General features: G+C 31.2%; 2 protein-coding genes across 2 annotated transcripts in view; one reads left to right on the top strand and one right to left on the bottom strand.

The window, feature by feature from the left end:
* Positions 1–4,286, top strand: part of LOC133338494 (uncharacterized) — a 62,390-nt gene extending 58,104 nt beyond the window's left edge. The window contains exons 10-11 of the mRNA XM_061546662.1: positions 1,751–1,877; positions 4,171–4,286. Coding sequence (XP_061402646.1) covers positions 1,751–1,877; positions 4,171–4,286 — 243 coding nt within the window. The remainder of the gene's footprint in view (positions 1–1,750; positions 1,878–4,170) is intronic.
* A 9,378-nt stretch (positions 4,287–13,664) lies between these two features.
* On the bottom strand, positions 13,665–16,996 carry LOC133338501 (ribonuclease kappa). The gene is made up of 3 exons (XM_061546669.1): positions 16,792–16,996; positions 16,378–16,497; positions 13,665–13,767 (listed from the first exon to the last, which is right to left on the bottom strand). The coding sequence occupies exons 1-3, from the start codon at positions 16,858–16,860 to the stop codon at positions 13,669–13,671; spliced, it is 288 nt and encodes a 95-aa protein (XP_061402653.1). The 5' UTR covers positions 16,861–16,996; the 3' UTR covers positions 13,665–13,668.
* Between the last annotated feature and the right edge of the window lie 428 nt (positions 16,997–17,424).

Consider the following 17,424-nt stretch of genomic DNA (forward strand, 5'->3'; position numbering starts at 1 on the left):
AATAACACGTGTTAACTAACACGTGTTTGTCAATTTAGACGAATTTCTTCGTATACGGATAACCTATCAAGTCACAACATATCGACTAATTGAAACCGAACTAGTTTTTAAAAAGATTTTTAGGCTTTGAATACGCATGATATATGGTCCAAACTTCCTATACTAAATCTCGTTCAGTTCAGAGATCGAACGAACTAGATCATTTTTTTAAGTGAACTAGGTCGTTCACCTCGTTCAGTTGCTTATACCGTTCAATTGGATACTCAGTTCAATTGGCATGGCAGCGTATTCCAATAAAGTTCTGGCAGTTCAGCCAACCGTAAAGAATGATTACCTTTCACAATCATTCGAAGGACTTTCCTATATATTTTCTCCACTTTGTTAAGGGGTGGTGGTCAATGACATAACTCCTTAAATATTCGGCAGCACTCTTGTTTGCGCTGCAGTTTTTGCTCTGGTCCCCCTTTGCCTATTTTCCGTAGTTTCCAGCTCCACGGTTATCTATGGGGGTGCTTTAAATGTCGCATCATATTATTTACTGACCCTCCAGCTGTACGTCAAACACTTCTGTAGCATTTGATATTTTAAGCACCGCATATTACACGAATCTCATTCAAAATAACAGATTTTATATGAAATTGTTCTTATTTGACTATTTTAGTCAGTCAATACACCTGTGAACAACACTGAAGGTGTAGAAAAAAATACAATGTCGTTCAGTGACCGACGGCATTTCTTGAGCAATGTCGTTCAGTGTGAATTGTAAATTCAATTCACAATAGTACATTTTGGCAGGAAACAGCTGATCTTTATATATTATAAACATATTCATAATCTGTACCAAAGGAGATTTTGGTTTTTGAAAAATGTAAATTCAATTAATTGAACTTATTACCGGGTTAACCTACTCAATGACAATTGCAATGACTATTAATAAGGTCATACAGGGATACATATCAGCTGCTTCTTTATTGGCTTATAGAAAATGTATTTCTTCGTAAATAGAATACACAATAATTCAAAATTGCAAATAATTTTAACCAAAATACCCCTGTATATGGAAAATAATTATAAAACGTATATTATACACAACATAAATGACAATAACACTCACATTAACCCTACGGCACTTAAATGCATATTGTTAACAAAAATAATAATATTTAAATAAAAATGTATCACAATTAATGCTAGAAACACCACAAATCAATAACCTAGATAGTAATAAACAACACTAACCTAAAACTACTCACCCAACACCTTAACATAAGCTAACATTACAATTTCACTTTGTTTTATTCAATTCAATCACAAAACATTTTATTTAGTTTCATTTTCAAATGCTTGATTTTGTTTAAAACAACAACTTTATTATGCTTGAGTTCATTTAAACATTTTATTAAAACAAAAAATATATTTTCATATATTACTCTGCATTTATTACGCAAAAATGCTTTGTTAATGGCTAATGTGTTAACACGTTTCAGAATAATAATAAATTTTAATCAATTACTAATTTTATATATTTAATAAAAAACATATATTAAATAACATATATAAAACTATACTAATTCAAATTATTTTCATCGTCTTTCATTTTCATTATTCTATTTTCTTTTGGGATATTCGAAAATCATCAACATCATATTTTGGCCCACATCAAAATTCCAAACATCATCATTCCTTCTTTATTGGAAATTCGCCTCTCCATTATCGTCGCTGTCATCATACATTATGGTCAATTTTATAGGGAAGTAAATATGTAGCCTTAGCCGACTATGTGGCCGTTGGCCATTCGGAGGTATCGATGCGTGAAGGTGATACGGTTGAACTGCTTAAGGTTGGCTGTGCCGGTTGGTGGTATGTGCGAATATTAGGTAAATGTCATTTTTATCCATTTTCTTATTATTACTATCCTGTCAACTTTGTCATAAGCATTGTCACAATTCTTTTTTTATAAATTTATCTGTTTTTTATATGTACTACGATATGTATGTCTGTATGTATATTATCGATATATAATTTATTGTATCTGACTAACTGTACATGTAAAATCTCTAATTTAGAATAGTTTTTTTTTTAAGTTCGCTGTAGAAATCTAAATATTTCGCTTATGTAAATAGATGCCCTCATATAGGTCTTATCCTTAAATGAAGTGTCGTATATCATGATCTATTAATATAGTCACCCAGTAAGCAAAAGTCATATGTTTATTTTTCAAGTCCCAGCTGCATATCAGCTGCTTCTCAAGTTTGCTGTCTAAAGCAATTATTGTGAATTGACCTCCATTATGAAAACGTAAACAAAGTGCAAATTTTTGACATTAGACTTGAGAATAATAAAAAACATATAACTTTCGCTTAATAGATCTTGCTCAAGTCTAATGTCAAAAAATTTGATTTTTTTACGTTTTAATAAATGAAGTCAATTCACAATAATCTCAAGTTCAAGGCCTACTAATATGTTCAGTATATCAGCTGCTTCTCAAGTTTGCTGTCAAAATCCATTATTGTGAATTGACTTCAATTATGAAAACGTAATAGGCCTTGTCGTCTATAATCCGTTTCTATAAATTAAGTCCTATAAATGAGGTCATCCAGTGAGACCAGCTGGATATCTGCTGCCCCTCAAGTTTCCTGTCAAAATCCATTATTGTGAATTGGCTTCCATTATAAAAACGTAAACAAATTTTGTACATTAGACTTGAGACTTTCGCCAGCTGTTCAGTATATCAGCTGCTTCTCAAGTTTGCTGTCAAAATCCATTATTGTGAATTGACTTCAATTATGAAAACGTAAACAAAGTCCAACTTCACAATAATAGATTGTGACAGTAAACTTGAGAAGCAGTTGGCATCCTTCGATGACCTTATTAATAGGCCCTGTCGTCTATAATCCGTTTCTATAAATTAAGTCCTATAAATGAGGTCATCCAGGGAGACCAGCTGGATATCAGTTGCCTCTCAAGTTTGCTGTCAAAATCCATTATTGTGAATTGACTTCCATTATGAAAACGTAAACAAATTATGTACATTAGACTTGAGAAAAAACAGCTGACTTCGCCAGCTGGGTGACCTTATTAATAGACCTTGTTTTAGTCCATTTTGCATTAGTTAGTAACAATCGAAAATCGATTTTGAACCGGTTTGGCAAAATCAAAGGATCGAAAAGTCGACTTTTTAGACAAAGGCAAAAAACGAAAAGTCTAAAAATCGACTTTTTGATCAGAGTAAAAAATTGAAAAGTGTTAAAGTCGACTATATATCTGTAGTGCGAACACGACATAAGCACCCTTATTACGGATGGCGTAGTCGTGTTAAAAATTCGGCACTGTCGAATTTATACGACAAATCGGTATTATGAAAGGCGTTACAATACGCCAAATCTGTCGTAAACGATTTTTTTGACGACAGCATACAAAAATATATAAAAATGTGTTAAAATTGCATTTTAAAAATATTTACTGATTAACTGTTATAGTACGTTTACATTTAACCGGATTACGTTAACCCAGTGGGTTTAAACTGTCAATTCCTTTACATATTTGTCAAATAAATCTTCATAAAGTAGGTTAACCCGGTAAAAAGTTCTAATGTATATGCCGTTTTATAGTACGTTTACATTTAACCGGATTTCGTTAACCCAGTGGATTTCAATTGTCAATTCCTTTGTATATATGTCAAATAAATCCTCATAAAGTAGGTTAACCCGATAAAAAGTTCTAATGTATATGCCGTTTTACATTCAAATTTATTTTATTGCATTACTCAATATTCATAAGAATTACAATTACCACAAAAATTAATTAGAAAACAAACAAAATTACATAGTTTTTCCAATACAATATAAAAAGGGTTCTAAAAGAACAATTTTTGATTTCGTTTTGTAACAGAGTAAATGAAAAATCTATTACAATAGTTGGTGTTGTCGAAAATTTTACATAAAACCGACCAAAAACGACTACGACAACGCAATCGACTACGCCTACCAGAGCTGCCGTACAACGACTACGCCTACCGTAATAAGGGTGAAGTTTTTTGTAGATAATGACTGGCCCTCCATCAGCAAATTCTTCACTGTTTAAAGTTAGAATTTTCCCTTAGTAGCAGTTTTGATTTTTTTATTGTTTTCATTAAAAACTAATTCAAAATTTCTTCTTTTTTCCCTTTAGATACCAATGCTGAAGGTTGGACCCCAGCCGCGTACCTGGAATCGATCAATCGAAAATCTTCTCGATCATCTAGCCGGAACCAAGAACGTTTAAATTTACATAAAATGCAGGAATAAAATGGAACGCAAAAACAAGTGATTGTCAATGACAGCAACAACAACAACAAAACCGAAACAAAATTTGTATTACAACAAAGTGAACCCCCTATCTTTATTTCCTTATGCTAAAACTATTATATACAATTTATCTATAACCAAAAAACCACTAGCTATGCATATTTTCGATGGCTCTTCTAGTAATGCACGCGCTTCAAATCTAGAAAACAAATCAAAAAGCAACAACAACAACAAACAAAAACATATTTGAAAACAATGATATTGAAATAATGAACCTCCTTATAAGCACAACCACAAAACAACACTTAAACTATTTGGGCCTTGTCTTAGATGTCGTAACTTATCTATTTACAATTTTCAAATTCCAAAATAAAAAGAAAAAGAGAAAGAAAAGAATATATATAACAAATCAAATTTTTCTCGCAAAAGAAGCTTAAAGTATTTTCTCTCTCTCTCTATCCCCTCTACCCAAAACTACAAAACGAACTTAAACGAAATGTTGTAATAATACAAAAAAAATAAATAGAAAACGTCAAATTTTTCTAAATGCTTTTCCAAATTAGCAATATTATAACAACATCAACAAAAATTAAATATACTAGTTAACTTATATAATGTCCTTAATTATCTATATGCGCTAAGTAATCATTAATCAAAAAAAGGAAATCATGTTTTCGCATTAAGAGTATATATTATTATTATTATTCAAAATTTAATTTAAGAGCAACAATTTATTAATAATAAGTTCTACTAGTCTGTAAAATATATTCTCAACAACAACAACAAACATAAATTTTTGTTTATTTATTATTTTTATTTTATATATGTATATTTAAAAATAAAAATAGAGATTTGTTGAATTTTGAACCAAATCTAGGATTTTACAATAATAAAAGAAAAAATATTTAAATAAATAATAAACAATTAATTTATTGGACTAATGATTAGATTTTCTTATAAATATTATCATTGTTAAAAATATTGGTTTCTTACATTTATTATTAGTTAACGAAACGATCACATGAATTAAATAAACAAAACAATTTCTTATAAATTAATACTCTTCCATTTAAATATCTTTTAGTAAAAATCCTCTAGTAGTTACCTTTCAGACCTATATTCAATATGTAGAACAAATGTCTGTAAATTTGATGCATATGTTAAAATTTGTTTTTTTTTTTTTTTTTTTTTTTTTTTTTGATAAATTCCTAAGTCGAAGCCCATGGTGCAAAAGGATTTGCAGCCTCAATTGTTTCCATTGGGAAATTGAAGTAAATTGTAAACCAATGGGCAACGAACTTCTGTTGCGATTTCTTTGATTTGAAAATGTAAAATTGTTGACGTGCGATTAGTAATCTTTTAAATTAATTTAATTGAAATTCTCTTGCCAATTCATGGTCTTGTATTTTTTTCTGGCTCCCAATATATTGTCAAGCTCAAATTGTAATATCGTATTTTTTATTTCAAATATAATGACCCCTTTCTGGGTCATTCTACATATATCAAAAATGTCATATCGAACTTGACACCAGTATTACGATACAATGAAATCAGTTGAGTATTGCAGTTACCTTGTATAATTGTACCATGGTCGAAACCCGAACTGAAGTGATTTCTAATGGCAAAAATATGGCCTATAAATACGGTCGTCCAGGGAGACCATCAGGATATCAGCTACCTCTTCAGCCAGGTCTATTAATAAGGTCCCCCAGGTAGCAATTGAAATCGAAAGACATCTGTTTTTTTTTTTTTCAAATCTAATGGCAAAATTTGAAATTTGTTTACTTTTTCAATTCACAAACTTGAGTGACAGCTGATATCCAGCTGAGCACCCTGCATGACCTCATTTATAGGCCTTGTTCTTAAGTTTTCCGTCAAAATCCATTATTGTGAATTGATTTGCATTATGAAAACGTAATCAAAAGCCAAATTTTTGACATTAGATTTGAGAAGAAACAGCTGACTTTCGCTAGCTGTGTGATCTTATCAATAGATATTGATAAAAAAAATTAGATTTTTGATTACGTTTTCATAATGTATGTCAACTCAAAATAATGGATTTTGACAGGAAAGTTGAGAGTCAGCTGATATCCAGCTGGTCTCCCTTGTTGGCCTTATTAATAAATCTTGATGTAAATTATTTCAAGGCCTATAAATAAGGTCGTCCAGAAATACCAGCTGGAAATTATTGTGAATTGACTTCCATTATGAAAACGTAAACAAAAGCCAAATTTTTGACATAAGACTTTCCCTAGCTGGGTGACCTTCTTAATAGAACTTGAGTTATTTTATGAAATTGCTTTAGTGTGGAAAGAGACTTACCAAAATTGGAAACAAATGTCAATTTGTAATTATTGATAATTGTCTGGTATATACATCCCCACAAAGTGTCAACATGTTAAAATTTTGTTAATGCAATATCAAGATAATGTTATGTCTGATTTAATCCAAACTTTATAAATCGTAATACTTTTCCAAACTAAGATGGGGTCTATAGGCCAACTTTTTCTGGTAAGTCTCCAAAGATGGTCAACTCTTTAATAAAAGAAAAATATATACCTTATATAAAGGAAATATTAAAACCAGTGTGTTATTCCGTATACCTCCATAAACCATAAGCTGAGGGTATAATCCGGTCCTCTACATATAGTACTGATAATTTTCCTATATAGATAATAGTCCCTGACTAAGGTAGGCAATTCTATAAATATAATAACATTTTACGTCTTCTGTCTGTATAAGGTTGTGTTTGCATTATAGATCTTCTGAAGATATTAGGGATACGTACTCGAGCGCAAAAGTCGACTTTTCGATTTTTACCTCTGACCAAACATTTCAACCTCGATTTTTAAACATTTCAATTTTTGTCTTTGACTTAAAATCTGTCTTCTCCATCCTTCGATTTTGTAAAACCTGTTCAAAATCGATTTTCGACTTTTATCGACCCATGCAAAATCGACTAAAAATTTGTTTTTTTTATATATAAATGGTTGTCAAGAGATAAAATAATGTTCTGAAATATGTAAATTTTGGGCATTAGGATAATAAATCAAGTATTTATAAAGAATCAAAAGTCAAATTTGACTTTTTGACCTTTCAATACAAAAAGTTTCGATTAATCGAAAGTAAATCTACTTATCCCTAGAATATATTATTGTTTATAAAAGACCAATTATTATTGTCTGTAGAGGACCGCCATTTGTAATTGTATAGTTTTCGGAAAGACTTTTTGGCTCTTTAAAGATGCTCAGTATTAATATTAACACAATTAAACCTGGCATATTTGGTTAAATTTAGATTCAGTTAGCATTAAAACTTTAGATTTGTTTTATTATTCAAAAATTTGTTTTATTATTCAAAAATGGCCCATAAAGGTCTTAGTTAATTTTCCAAAGTATATTAGTGGGGACACCTGACTATATTTTATTGGCCGGTTCATTTTACTTTCCCTGCATTTCTGCAAATCTATGTTAAAGATAGGAAAAACTAATTTTTTATTCGATTCAAAATCTTAAATCTTAGATATGGTTTAATATAACAGCTCTTATATATTTATATATATATATATATTTCTTTTTTTGTCTTTGGAACAAAATCTCCCCATAAAGCTCTTAAATATATATTTTTTCAAAAATATACCTTATCATATCATTATTACATTGTTTTACAATATTGTGTCCATCATCATTAAAAATCATATATACGTAAACCAAATAATTAAAAAAAACAATTCCTTTTAAAGTAAAATTTTTAGTTATCAGATATACAATTTTTTGGTTGTTGTTAATTAACACAAAATGAGAGGGCATTTTAGTTGTAAATCAAATACAATAATTTTTATAACTATTATTATGAAATATTACATATAGTTTATAATTGAATTGATTGCTCTTGGGTGTGTTTTGTATCAGTAGTTGTTACTGTAATTTTAGAATTTAAAAAAATAGGTATTTGTGGCTTTTATAAAAGGCTTGTCGTTTTTGTTTTTTATATACATTTTGTTTTGTTTTTTTTTCATAATGTATTTATTATTAGTTTAGCTTTAAAAAATAATGTGTAGTAAATAATATAATTGTATATGTAGTTTAATACTGTACTTATATTTATGTATTATTATAATAAATTAGATTTGTATATTGAAATGCTATTTTGCTAAGTATATACTATTATTATATCATCTCGATTCACAACAAATTATTAATAATATAATAATTTATATACGAAACATAAATGAATAAAATAATAAATATTCAGCAACAAAAAATATGAAAATAAAATGAATAACATCAAAATATCAATCAAAGTGTATTTGAGTTTTTTATTTATTTTTAATATTTTAATAAAGGTTTGTAAAACATGTTATTAAAAAAGATGCCTTGTTTGGTCTTAAAAAATGATTAATAAAAAGAACCCTACTTGCTTTGTCTTCCCAAAATGATTTTTTTATAAATAATTGTCTTTGAAAAAATGATTAATAAAAAGAACCCTACTTGCTTTGTCTTCCTAATTTTCTTTTTAAATACACCTAGCTTTGTCTTTCAAAAAATGGTTTATTAAAAAAGACACCTTACCTGGTCTTTGAAAAAATGATTAATAAAAAGAACCCGCCTTGCTTTGCCTTTGACATTGAAAAAATATTTACTAAAAAAACCACGCCTTAATGGACACTGAAAAAATATTTATTAAAATTTTTTAAATGAAAAAAATCACATCTTAACGGACCTTGAAACAAGTAAAAAAGTGTAAGTCGGTGTTGCCGACAGGTATATACCCTCAGCATATGGTTTACGGAGCTCTTTGGAATTACACACAGATTTTATTATTAGCTTTATATAAGAAATATGTTTTTATCAAAGAGTTTTTGGATTTAATGTTGATAAAATTTTGTTAAAAATATTAACCATTTGTAAGGAAGGTACCAAAAGGAGTGGACTACTAGGTCCCATCTTAGGACTTGATATAGAGTTGGTAAAGATAATAGGCTATGCAAGGATTGCTTGAAATATGACATTCCATTCGCCTGATATTGGATTTAAAAATATTGAAAAATTTGACCATTTGTTGGGGAGGTACCAAAAGGAGTGGACCAATTGGTCCTATCTTTGAACTTAATCTTGACTTCGTAAAGGCAATGGGTTGTGCCAAGTTTGGTTCACAACGGACATTCCATTCTCATGATATTGGATTTACAAATATTGAAAATTTTGACCATTTTGTGGGGGAGGTACCAGAAAAAATGGACCAATGGGTCCCATTTTCAAACTTGATCTAGGCTTGTACAAAGTTTTTTTAAAATCGGATAACCCGTTGCATGTTATTATAAAATTAAGTTTTTTCGAGCATAGTTTTGACCATTTAGCAGATGGAATGGACCGATATTCCCCATCTTCGAACTTAAACTAAGTTTGGAAGAAATATTATGATGTGCAAAGTTTGAATGAAATCGGTTGCTGCCTTCGAGAGTTATCGTGCTCACCAACCAGCCAGACAGACGGACAACGGACGGACGGACGGACATGTGTAAATCTACTCCAAATTTTCTGAAACGGATTTGGTCCAAAGAAACATTGGTTCTAAAACCAATATTTCGATGCGGCACATTTTCACCGTATCAAAATGTATATACCCTCATTAGCCATGAGGCTAATTGATAAAAAAATACACACCTTGATGCAGCTTAAAAAAAATATTTATTAATAATCCACGCCTTGTTTGATCCTTGAAAAATATTTATTAAAAATCGACTATTTTAATTCGAATCGACTATTTTAAAAATTCGAATATTTTTTCTTTCATTTTATTGTTACACATGAAAACTACAACACTCCCCCTATACAATAGTGAAAGTTTCATTCAAATATCTATATTCATCACCGAGTTATTGCCATTTGAAATTGACCATGTTTCAAAATATAGCAGCTACACGATTCTGTTTGCCTGGTACGGCAAATGAGAAAACTGACGAAATTCCAATTCCAAAAAAACAGAAAAATGCACGATATGTTGCCAGATTGATTGCTTTGTGTTACCATGTTAGTTTACGAAGTTATGAGCATACTTTTAGGCGTTCCATAATAGAAAAAAATTAATAAATCTGGCATCACATTCTGCTGCATTTTTCTGTTTTTTGTGGAATTGGATTTTCTTCAGTTTTTCCCATTTGCCGTACTAGGCCAACAGAATCGTGTAGCAGCTATATTTTTCACTATTGGATAGGGGGAATAATGTAGTAATGTGTATGAATAAAATATTAGAAGAAAATATTCGATGTTTAATTTTATTCATTTTAATTAAAATACTAAGATAACTGATTTTATAGCAGAGTTTTAAAGAATTTTTTAACCAACCATCTGATTTTAGATCGTTATATTTCTGCTAAAAATTAAATTAGGTTCTAATATGGGGAATATCGGTACACACGAAAACTATTTTTATAATAACAAGCGAACGGACTATTCGATTTGATTTTGCACAACCTAATATTTTTTCCAAACATGTATATTGTAGGAAGATGAGACCTCCAAAATGTTTCAAAATTTTCAAATTTTTTAAATTTAATTTTGAGCGAAATGAATGTTCCATTTGACCCAAACTTTACACATTGTCATATTTTTACCAACTCTAAATCAAACTTGAAAATAAGATCCTTCGGTCCATTTCATCAGGTACCTCCCTTAAGAAGGGTCAACATTTTGAAAAGTAGTTAATCCAATAACAATCGAAAATGAGACACATAAGCCCACTCTTTCCGGTATCTCCCATACAAAATGGTCAAAGATGCCTTGTTTGGTCTTAAAAAATGATTAATAAAAAGAATTTTCAAATTTTTTAAATTTAATTTTGAGCGAAATGAATGTTCCATTTGACCCAAACTTTACACATTGTCATATTTTTACCAACTCTAAATCAAACTTGAAAATAAGATCCTTCGGTCCATTTCATCTGGTACCTCCCTTAAGAAGGGTCAAAATTTTGAAAAGTAGTTAATCCAATAACAATCGAAAATGAGACACATAAGCCCACTCTTTCCGGTATCTCCCATACAAAATGGTCAACATTTTATTGAGGTAACAGGCGGAGTGGCCCGATAGGTTAGGTTAGGGATGTACGGTTCTTAGTAACTACCGTCCACATACAAGGCAACCATATGTAGTATGCTAGTGTATGATTTCTGGTCCGAGTGGGCCGATATGTCTCAGCTCCTAACAATATACAGATCGATTCATATCGGAGATTCTGTTCTGTTCTGTTTTAACATTTTGGTTCCCATCTTCGAACTTGATTTATATTTGAAAATCGGTTACTCCCTTCTAGTGGGGGATACACAAATCAGGAAACTGTAACTAAAGGCACACCTCAGGGAGGGGTGCTCTCGCCGTTGCTAGGCTATTGGTAATTAATAATATACTGATGGAACTGGACGGGAAAGGTATCAAACTTGTAGCTTATACGGACAACGTGGTGATATTGATTTCCGGAAAATACCGGTCAACAATCTCGGAGCTTATGCAAAGAGCCTTACTGACGCTGTCGCGTTGGGCTAGGCCGAACGGCCTGGGATCTTGATCCAATTGATTACTGTAGACTCTGCGTTGACGATGAGGAGACGGAGACAATTGAGTATTCTCTGCGTCACTATCCAGCACTGGCTTACAGGCGCCACAGACTAGTGGGTGCTCATTTTCCTCCGAGTCTTAGCTTCTTCTCAAAAACCGAACATGCTCTAATCTACAGCATAATTAGAAACCTAAAGTGGTTTGGAAAGTGCAACCTTGGCACGTAATATATCTTCTGTCTGATCTCTATAGCCATCGACATTATTCCAATCTTACCTTCTTATATCTTTCTGTAAGCTTCTCATCTCTCTTTATTTCCCCAATCTTCTCTCCCCTATAGATCTGTCCTTATCTATTGTCTTCTCGTGGATGAACACAACGGACCTACAGGTCTCTGAGTGCTGTAGCCACATAAGTGACTGCACATCCCCAAACCTAACCGAACCTACTCCCTTCTAGAGTTATCATGCGCACCAGCCGGCCAGACAGACGAACGGACAGACATTTGTAAATCGACTCCAAATCGTTTGAAACGGGTTTGGTCAAAGGAAACTTGGGGTCTAAAACCAATGTTTCAATGAGGCACATTTTTACCGTAATGGACCTTGAAAAAATATTTATTAAGAATCCTAGCATTAATGGACCCTGAAAAATTAATTATTAAAAATGCACACCTTACAGTTTAACAAGTTCATGGTAAACTTGGAAAAAATCCCCTACACATAAATAACACACACATTAATAATTTAGTTTTATTTTAATGTATATTATATTTATTTTTATAATTATAATAACCTTTATTGACAGCAATTATACATTATTGTGGGTTGTATTTTTCATTTACTAACGCTTATATAATTTACATAAACATCTCTCGTTAAATTTTTGGATATAATTAAACAAGCAAAAAAGCTGGTAATTGATTATTTTGAAAAATTCGACATTTTACGAACGAAAAACAATTGTAAAATAAGAAACTTACACACACTAGAAAGTTGACACACACACAAATATAATTAATACAATATTTTTTTGTTTTACAATTGTTTAACGTTCGATATTGGTCAGAAATTTTCCAAAAAAAATAATTCTGTTATAAAAAAACCAAGAAAAAAACAGATTAAACCTTCTCACAATTATACAGGTAGACAACAATGACTAAAATATTAAATAAACAAACAAAAAAAGAAATAAACTAAACTGGAGGGTTGTGTGGGAAAAAAATACTTGGTATTTTGCAAAATACTTATTACAAAATATTAAAAAATTTTAAAATTGTTCTCAATAGAAAAGAAAACTGATGACGATCTTAAGGAATGTTGTTCGAAATTAAATTTTGGATTCTCACACAGTTCAATCAATCAATAACACAAAAAGAAAAAGATGAATACTCCATGAAAATTAAACACGAATGCGTTTTGAAAAATTTCTTTAGATTTGGATTATTATTCAAGGAAAAATATTATTATGATTGAACAAATAAGAATGGGATTTGGTATTTGTATATGATCGTCATTGTGTGTGTTTTTTTTTTTTTTTTTTGAATGGAAATGGAAAACCAAATTTGTTTTTTTAAGTAACTAGACGACAACTAGAGTTGACATTTTGTTTTTGTTTTGAATAAATCAAATCGTCGTAACATCCAATTACAGATTCTACATTTTATTTGTGTTTTGTTGTTTTTCTTGTGGGAAAGTGGATTGTAGTGAATTTTTAGGATACAATAATGCTGTGTTGAACTCCCCCATGATTTTCACTCTAATCTAGCATCTGCATCTCATCCCTCAGTACATGTTTTATTTTTCACATTGACGATGAAAAATATTTTAGTTGGCAGTTACTCGACTGTTGACATAGAATTGTTGGGCAGATAACAACAGAGTCAGCACATAGATGCAAGCTGCAATCCAACAGTTGTAGGCGTTCTGTAATTGAAAGAAAAAAACAAAAATATTTAATATTATTGAGAACATTAACAATTTATAACGTGATTATGTTTTTAGTTTATAATTATTATGTTAAAAAATATATGCTAGAATGTTCCCTAATCACTGAGAACCTGAAATGGCTACAGGGATAGACATGAAAGTTTTTTCTTAAATATTAAGAGTTAAGACCAATATATCAGGGGTAGAGAGAAAATTGAATTGGGAAGGCTGCAACAACAATATAGCAACAATGCCTCATGAAGTCAATGGCTACAATAGGTTTCCCAGATGGATAGCGGAGATGTGGTTACTTTAAAATGGGCGGAAATGTGCGGGGCCATAATTCAGCATTCTGACTAATGAGGGTATATAAACTTTGATATGGCCTCTTTGAAATATTGGTTTTATAAACTTTCGCATATCATGTGGAGCATCCTTGCAGTCACGAAATGCGTTTGAGTTAATAGTACACGACTTAAGTGCCTTAATGTCCGGCTGACTTTCGACATATATAGTTACCGGTCCTATGTTATCGGCAATAAGTGTTTTGACTATCTCAAAACAAACCAAACATTTCTAAATGGATTTTCTCGATTTTCATTGCAAGTCTCTGTGACAGTGGGGACTCTGTGTAGAAAACTAAACAAAACAAACTTTTCTAAATGGATTTTCTCGATTTTCATTGCAAGTCTCAGTGACAGTGGGGACTCTGTGTAGAAAACGCCATATTGCGCAAAAACTAAAATGGATGCAGTATATAGACCCACATCAATTGAAAGGCCTCGAAATGTACATTCAGAATATATACACCTTACTTATGCCGAAAAACGTACTTTCGCCTAACGGAATTAAACCAGAATGTCCAGTGATTGGAGATTCAGGATTGTATTCAGGGCTGTCTGTGGTGTGCTTCTTAGCGCTCCACTAATCAGAATCGACGCCGATCGCTATACAGTACTCATTTTGGCCAACAGTGTATACTTATTGACCCTTTGCCACCTTACACAGGTACCAATTTTCGAATTACTCACATCGGGTTTAAGCCAAGCTTCAGTAAAAACAACTACATTATGATAAAGATAACGTCTATTTGTGTATAAATTTGTAAGTTTCGTATTTAACCCTCTTACATTCTGATAGAGGAATGACAAGTTCATATTTAGTTTTTTTTCGTAATAGGAATGGTGATTGGTTAGACTGAATTAGATATTTCCCTGTATACAAACTCTTTTACTAAAAGTCCGTCGGGCCAAAATGTGTTATTAAGGATAGTATCAAATAGATTTGGAGGAGATATGATCTTGAAGAATGAAATATAACGAGGTTGACTAGAATTGAACTTGAACATTTTGAAGTCACGAATATTATCAATAGTAGTATCAGGGTGCAACCTTGATAGAAACAGGATTTTCCGAGGAACAATAACTATTAGTTGATCATTCATGGTAGAAGTATAGGGCTTATCAATCACAATGGAAGGGACAGATGGTTGCTTTATTGTGCCAGAAGTTGAATTTAAATTTGTAATAGAGGGGGCAGAAACTGTTTGCTTTATAGTGTTAGAAAGGGGAGGATGATTTTAAAGTCCTTCTAGGGGGGACCGAGACGGGATATCGCTATTTGCTAATTCCGTCACGGATAGCTGATTCTCCGAAGATTCAGTTTTATCAACAGCTTTGGAAGGTGATAATTAGTTTAAATTCTCCAATTTTTAGTATCAACAACATTGGCTATTTGGAGAATCGTTACCAAAATCAAAATAATTTAATATTTTTTCTATTTTTGAAAATTGTCAAATTGTGAAAACAGGATAATTATAGAATTTTAGAAGACATTGGTATGTGGCGGTGTTGCTAATGAATTCCATCTAATTCCTTCAAAATCCAAATTTTATAATATGTTTTTCCATTCTCTATCAATTTATATGTTCTTAATTGTAAATAAAAAAGGAAAATCTTATGATTTGTTAAATTATGGAAGGTGTAAGCTAGATAATATTTAATTCATATTAGCATTTACAATTTGAATTTATTTTTAACTTCTACTTATTTGGTAATTATTTATATTTTAGATTTTCATATTTTCGATATTTTTATGGAGCGGCCTTAAAAAGCTATCCCTTACACAAAGTGAATCATAAAAATTAACATTTGTAAACATACATCGATATTCAAACTCCATTTTAAAACACCAGGAAAATACGAAAAGTTCATTCAATTTCAATCGCACAACAATAAACATTTGTTATCAGTACAAAAAATAGTAGCTAATTTCTTTATCATATTTTAACAAAACATGTTAACAGAAAAAAATGATAAATCCAATAATACAATACACCAGCAGAAGTTATGGCATGAACGAAGTAAACAGATCACGAGAACTCAACATATTTACATTGTTGTGAACTACGAACGAATGTGTGATTTTACGCAATTAATTTCGTTTCCCACATTTAGCTAGCTTGTTTAAACACGACATACCAAATATGCAACACTTTTTAATAAAAATTATATTAAAACCGATTTCAAGGTCAATTACACACACTGCATAGCAATAGGGTTCTTTATAGAAAAAATAAAACTTCTTTTAAATTATTGAAATGCATACCTGATTGTAAGCATTATTGGCAGCAGTATAGAATGCATCCAAACTGTGGTATTCCTCTTCAATGGGCAAATCCTCAATCAAGGCAACACTGTGGATATAGAAGAACAAGCCCATCAATACCTAGGAGAAGAAAATTGATTCATTATATTTCTTTAAAACAATAAAATATATTATTTTAATAAAATTAACAATTTTACACAAAAACATCATATCCACCCATATTTCGGGGATGGTTGCTTGGACAGTCATTTTCCCACCCATACAAATACGAATTCTTTTTGTCATACGCCATCATCACCACCAGCCAGCCATTGTTTCATCGTTGGGCAAAAACATTACTCGCTCGCCATCATATCTCTATTCTACACACAAAAACAGTTTTTTTTTTCTTTCCACACAACTACCCATACTCACCAATTGGACAATGCCCCAAACGGAGATGATCAAACCACAGAGGGATAGTTTAGGACCACAGATTTTCATTTTGCCTGTTTTTTGTTGGTTTTTTTACAGATGGACTCGAACAATATATCGCCTTGATTTTTTTCGTATTTTCCTGTTGGGAAAAATTGGAATTTTGCGAAGTATACGTCAAGTCAGGTGAAAATCATGTGACAGTTGTTGTAGAGAGCAAAGGCGTTAAAATGAATCGTATATCGGCGGCGTTGTAATGTTTTGATGGCGACGGCATGTATACTAAGGCAAATCATGTGAAAATGATAACACTGGAAGCTGTGAAAAGCGCACTGAAATGTGATAACACGACTTTTGACGGCGTTACTATTGACTGTCGTAGAAAAAAGTTAAAAACCGAGAAACATTAAAGAATTCGATGCAAAACTTTTTACAAAATGTATAAAAAAAACTAGCTGAACTTTTTAAATGCGTAAAAGAAAAATCGAAGAAAATTCAATGTATAATAGATTCTACAGAAAAATAAAAAAGACAGATATATTTTGAAGAAAACAGAAATGCAACTCTGTAGTGATGTATTTTTATATTAAGGTGCGTTTACACTGACCCTTCTACATCAATTCGATTTGTAAA

Source organism: Musca vetustissima, unplaced genomic scaffold (assembly GCF_032173495.1).
Source record: "Musca vetustissima isolate MV318-11 ecotype Yass unplaced genomic scaffold, APGP_CSIRO_Mvet_v1 utg40789, whole genome shotgun sequence".
NCBI classification, from domain to species: domain Eukaryota; kingdom Metazoa; phylum Arthropoda; class Insecta; order Diptera; family Muscidae; genus Musca; species Musca vetustissima.

Coding starts and splice junctions, on each gene's coding strand:
- LOC133338501 (XM_061546669.1), bottom strand. CDS start 16,860: ATGAAAATCTGTGGTCCTAAACTATCCCTCTGTGGTTTGATCATCTCC. Junction 16,498..16,791: donor TTTGGGGCATTGTCCAATTG/GTGAGTATGGGT, acceptor TTCTTCTCCTAG/GTATTGATGGGCTTGTTCTT. Junction 13,768..16,377: donor CCAATAATGCTTACAATCAG/GTATGCATTTCA, acceptor TTTCAATTACAG/AACGCCTACAACTGTTGGAT.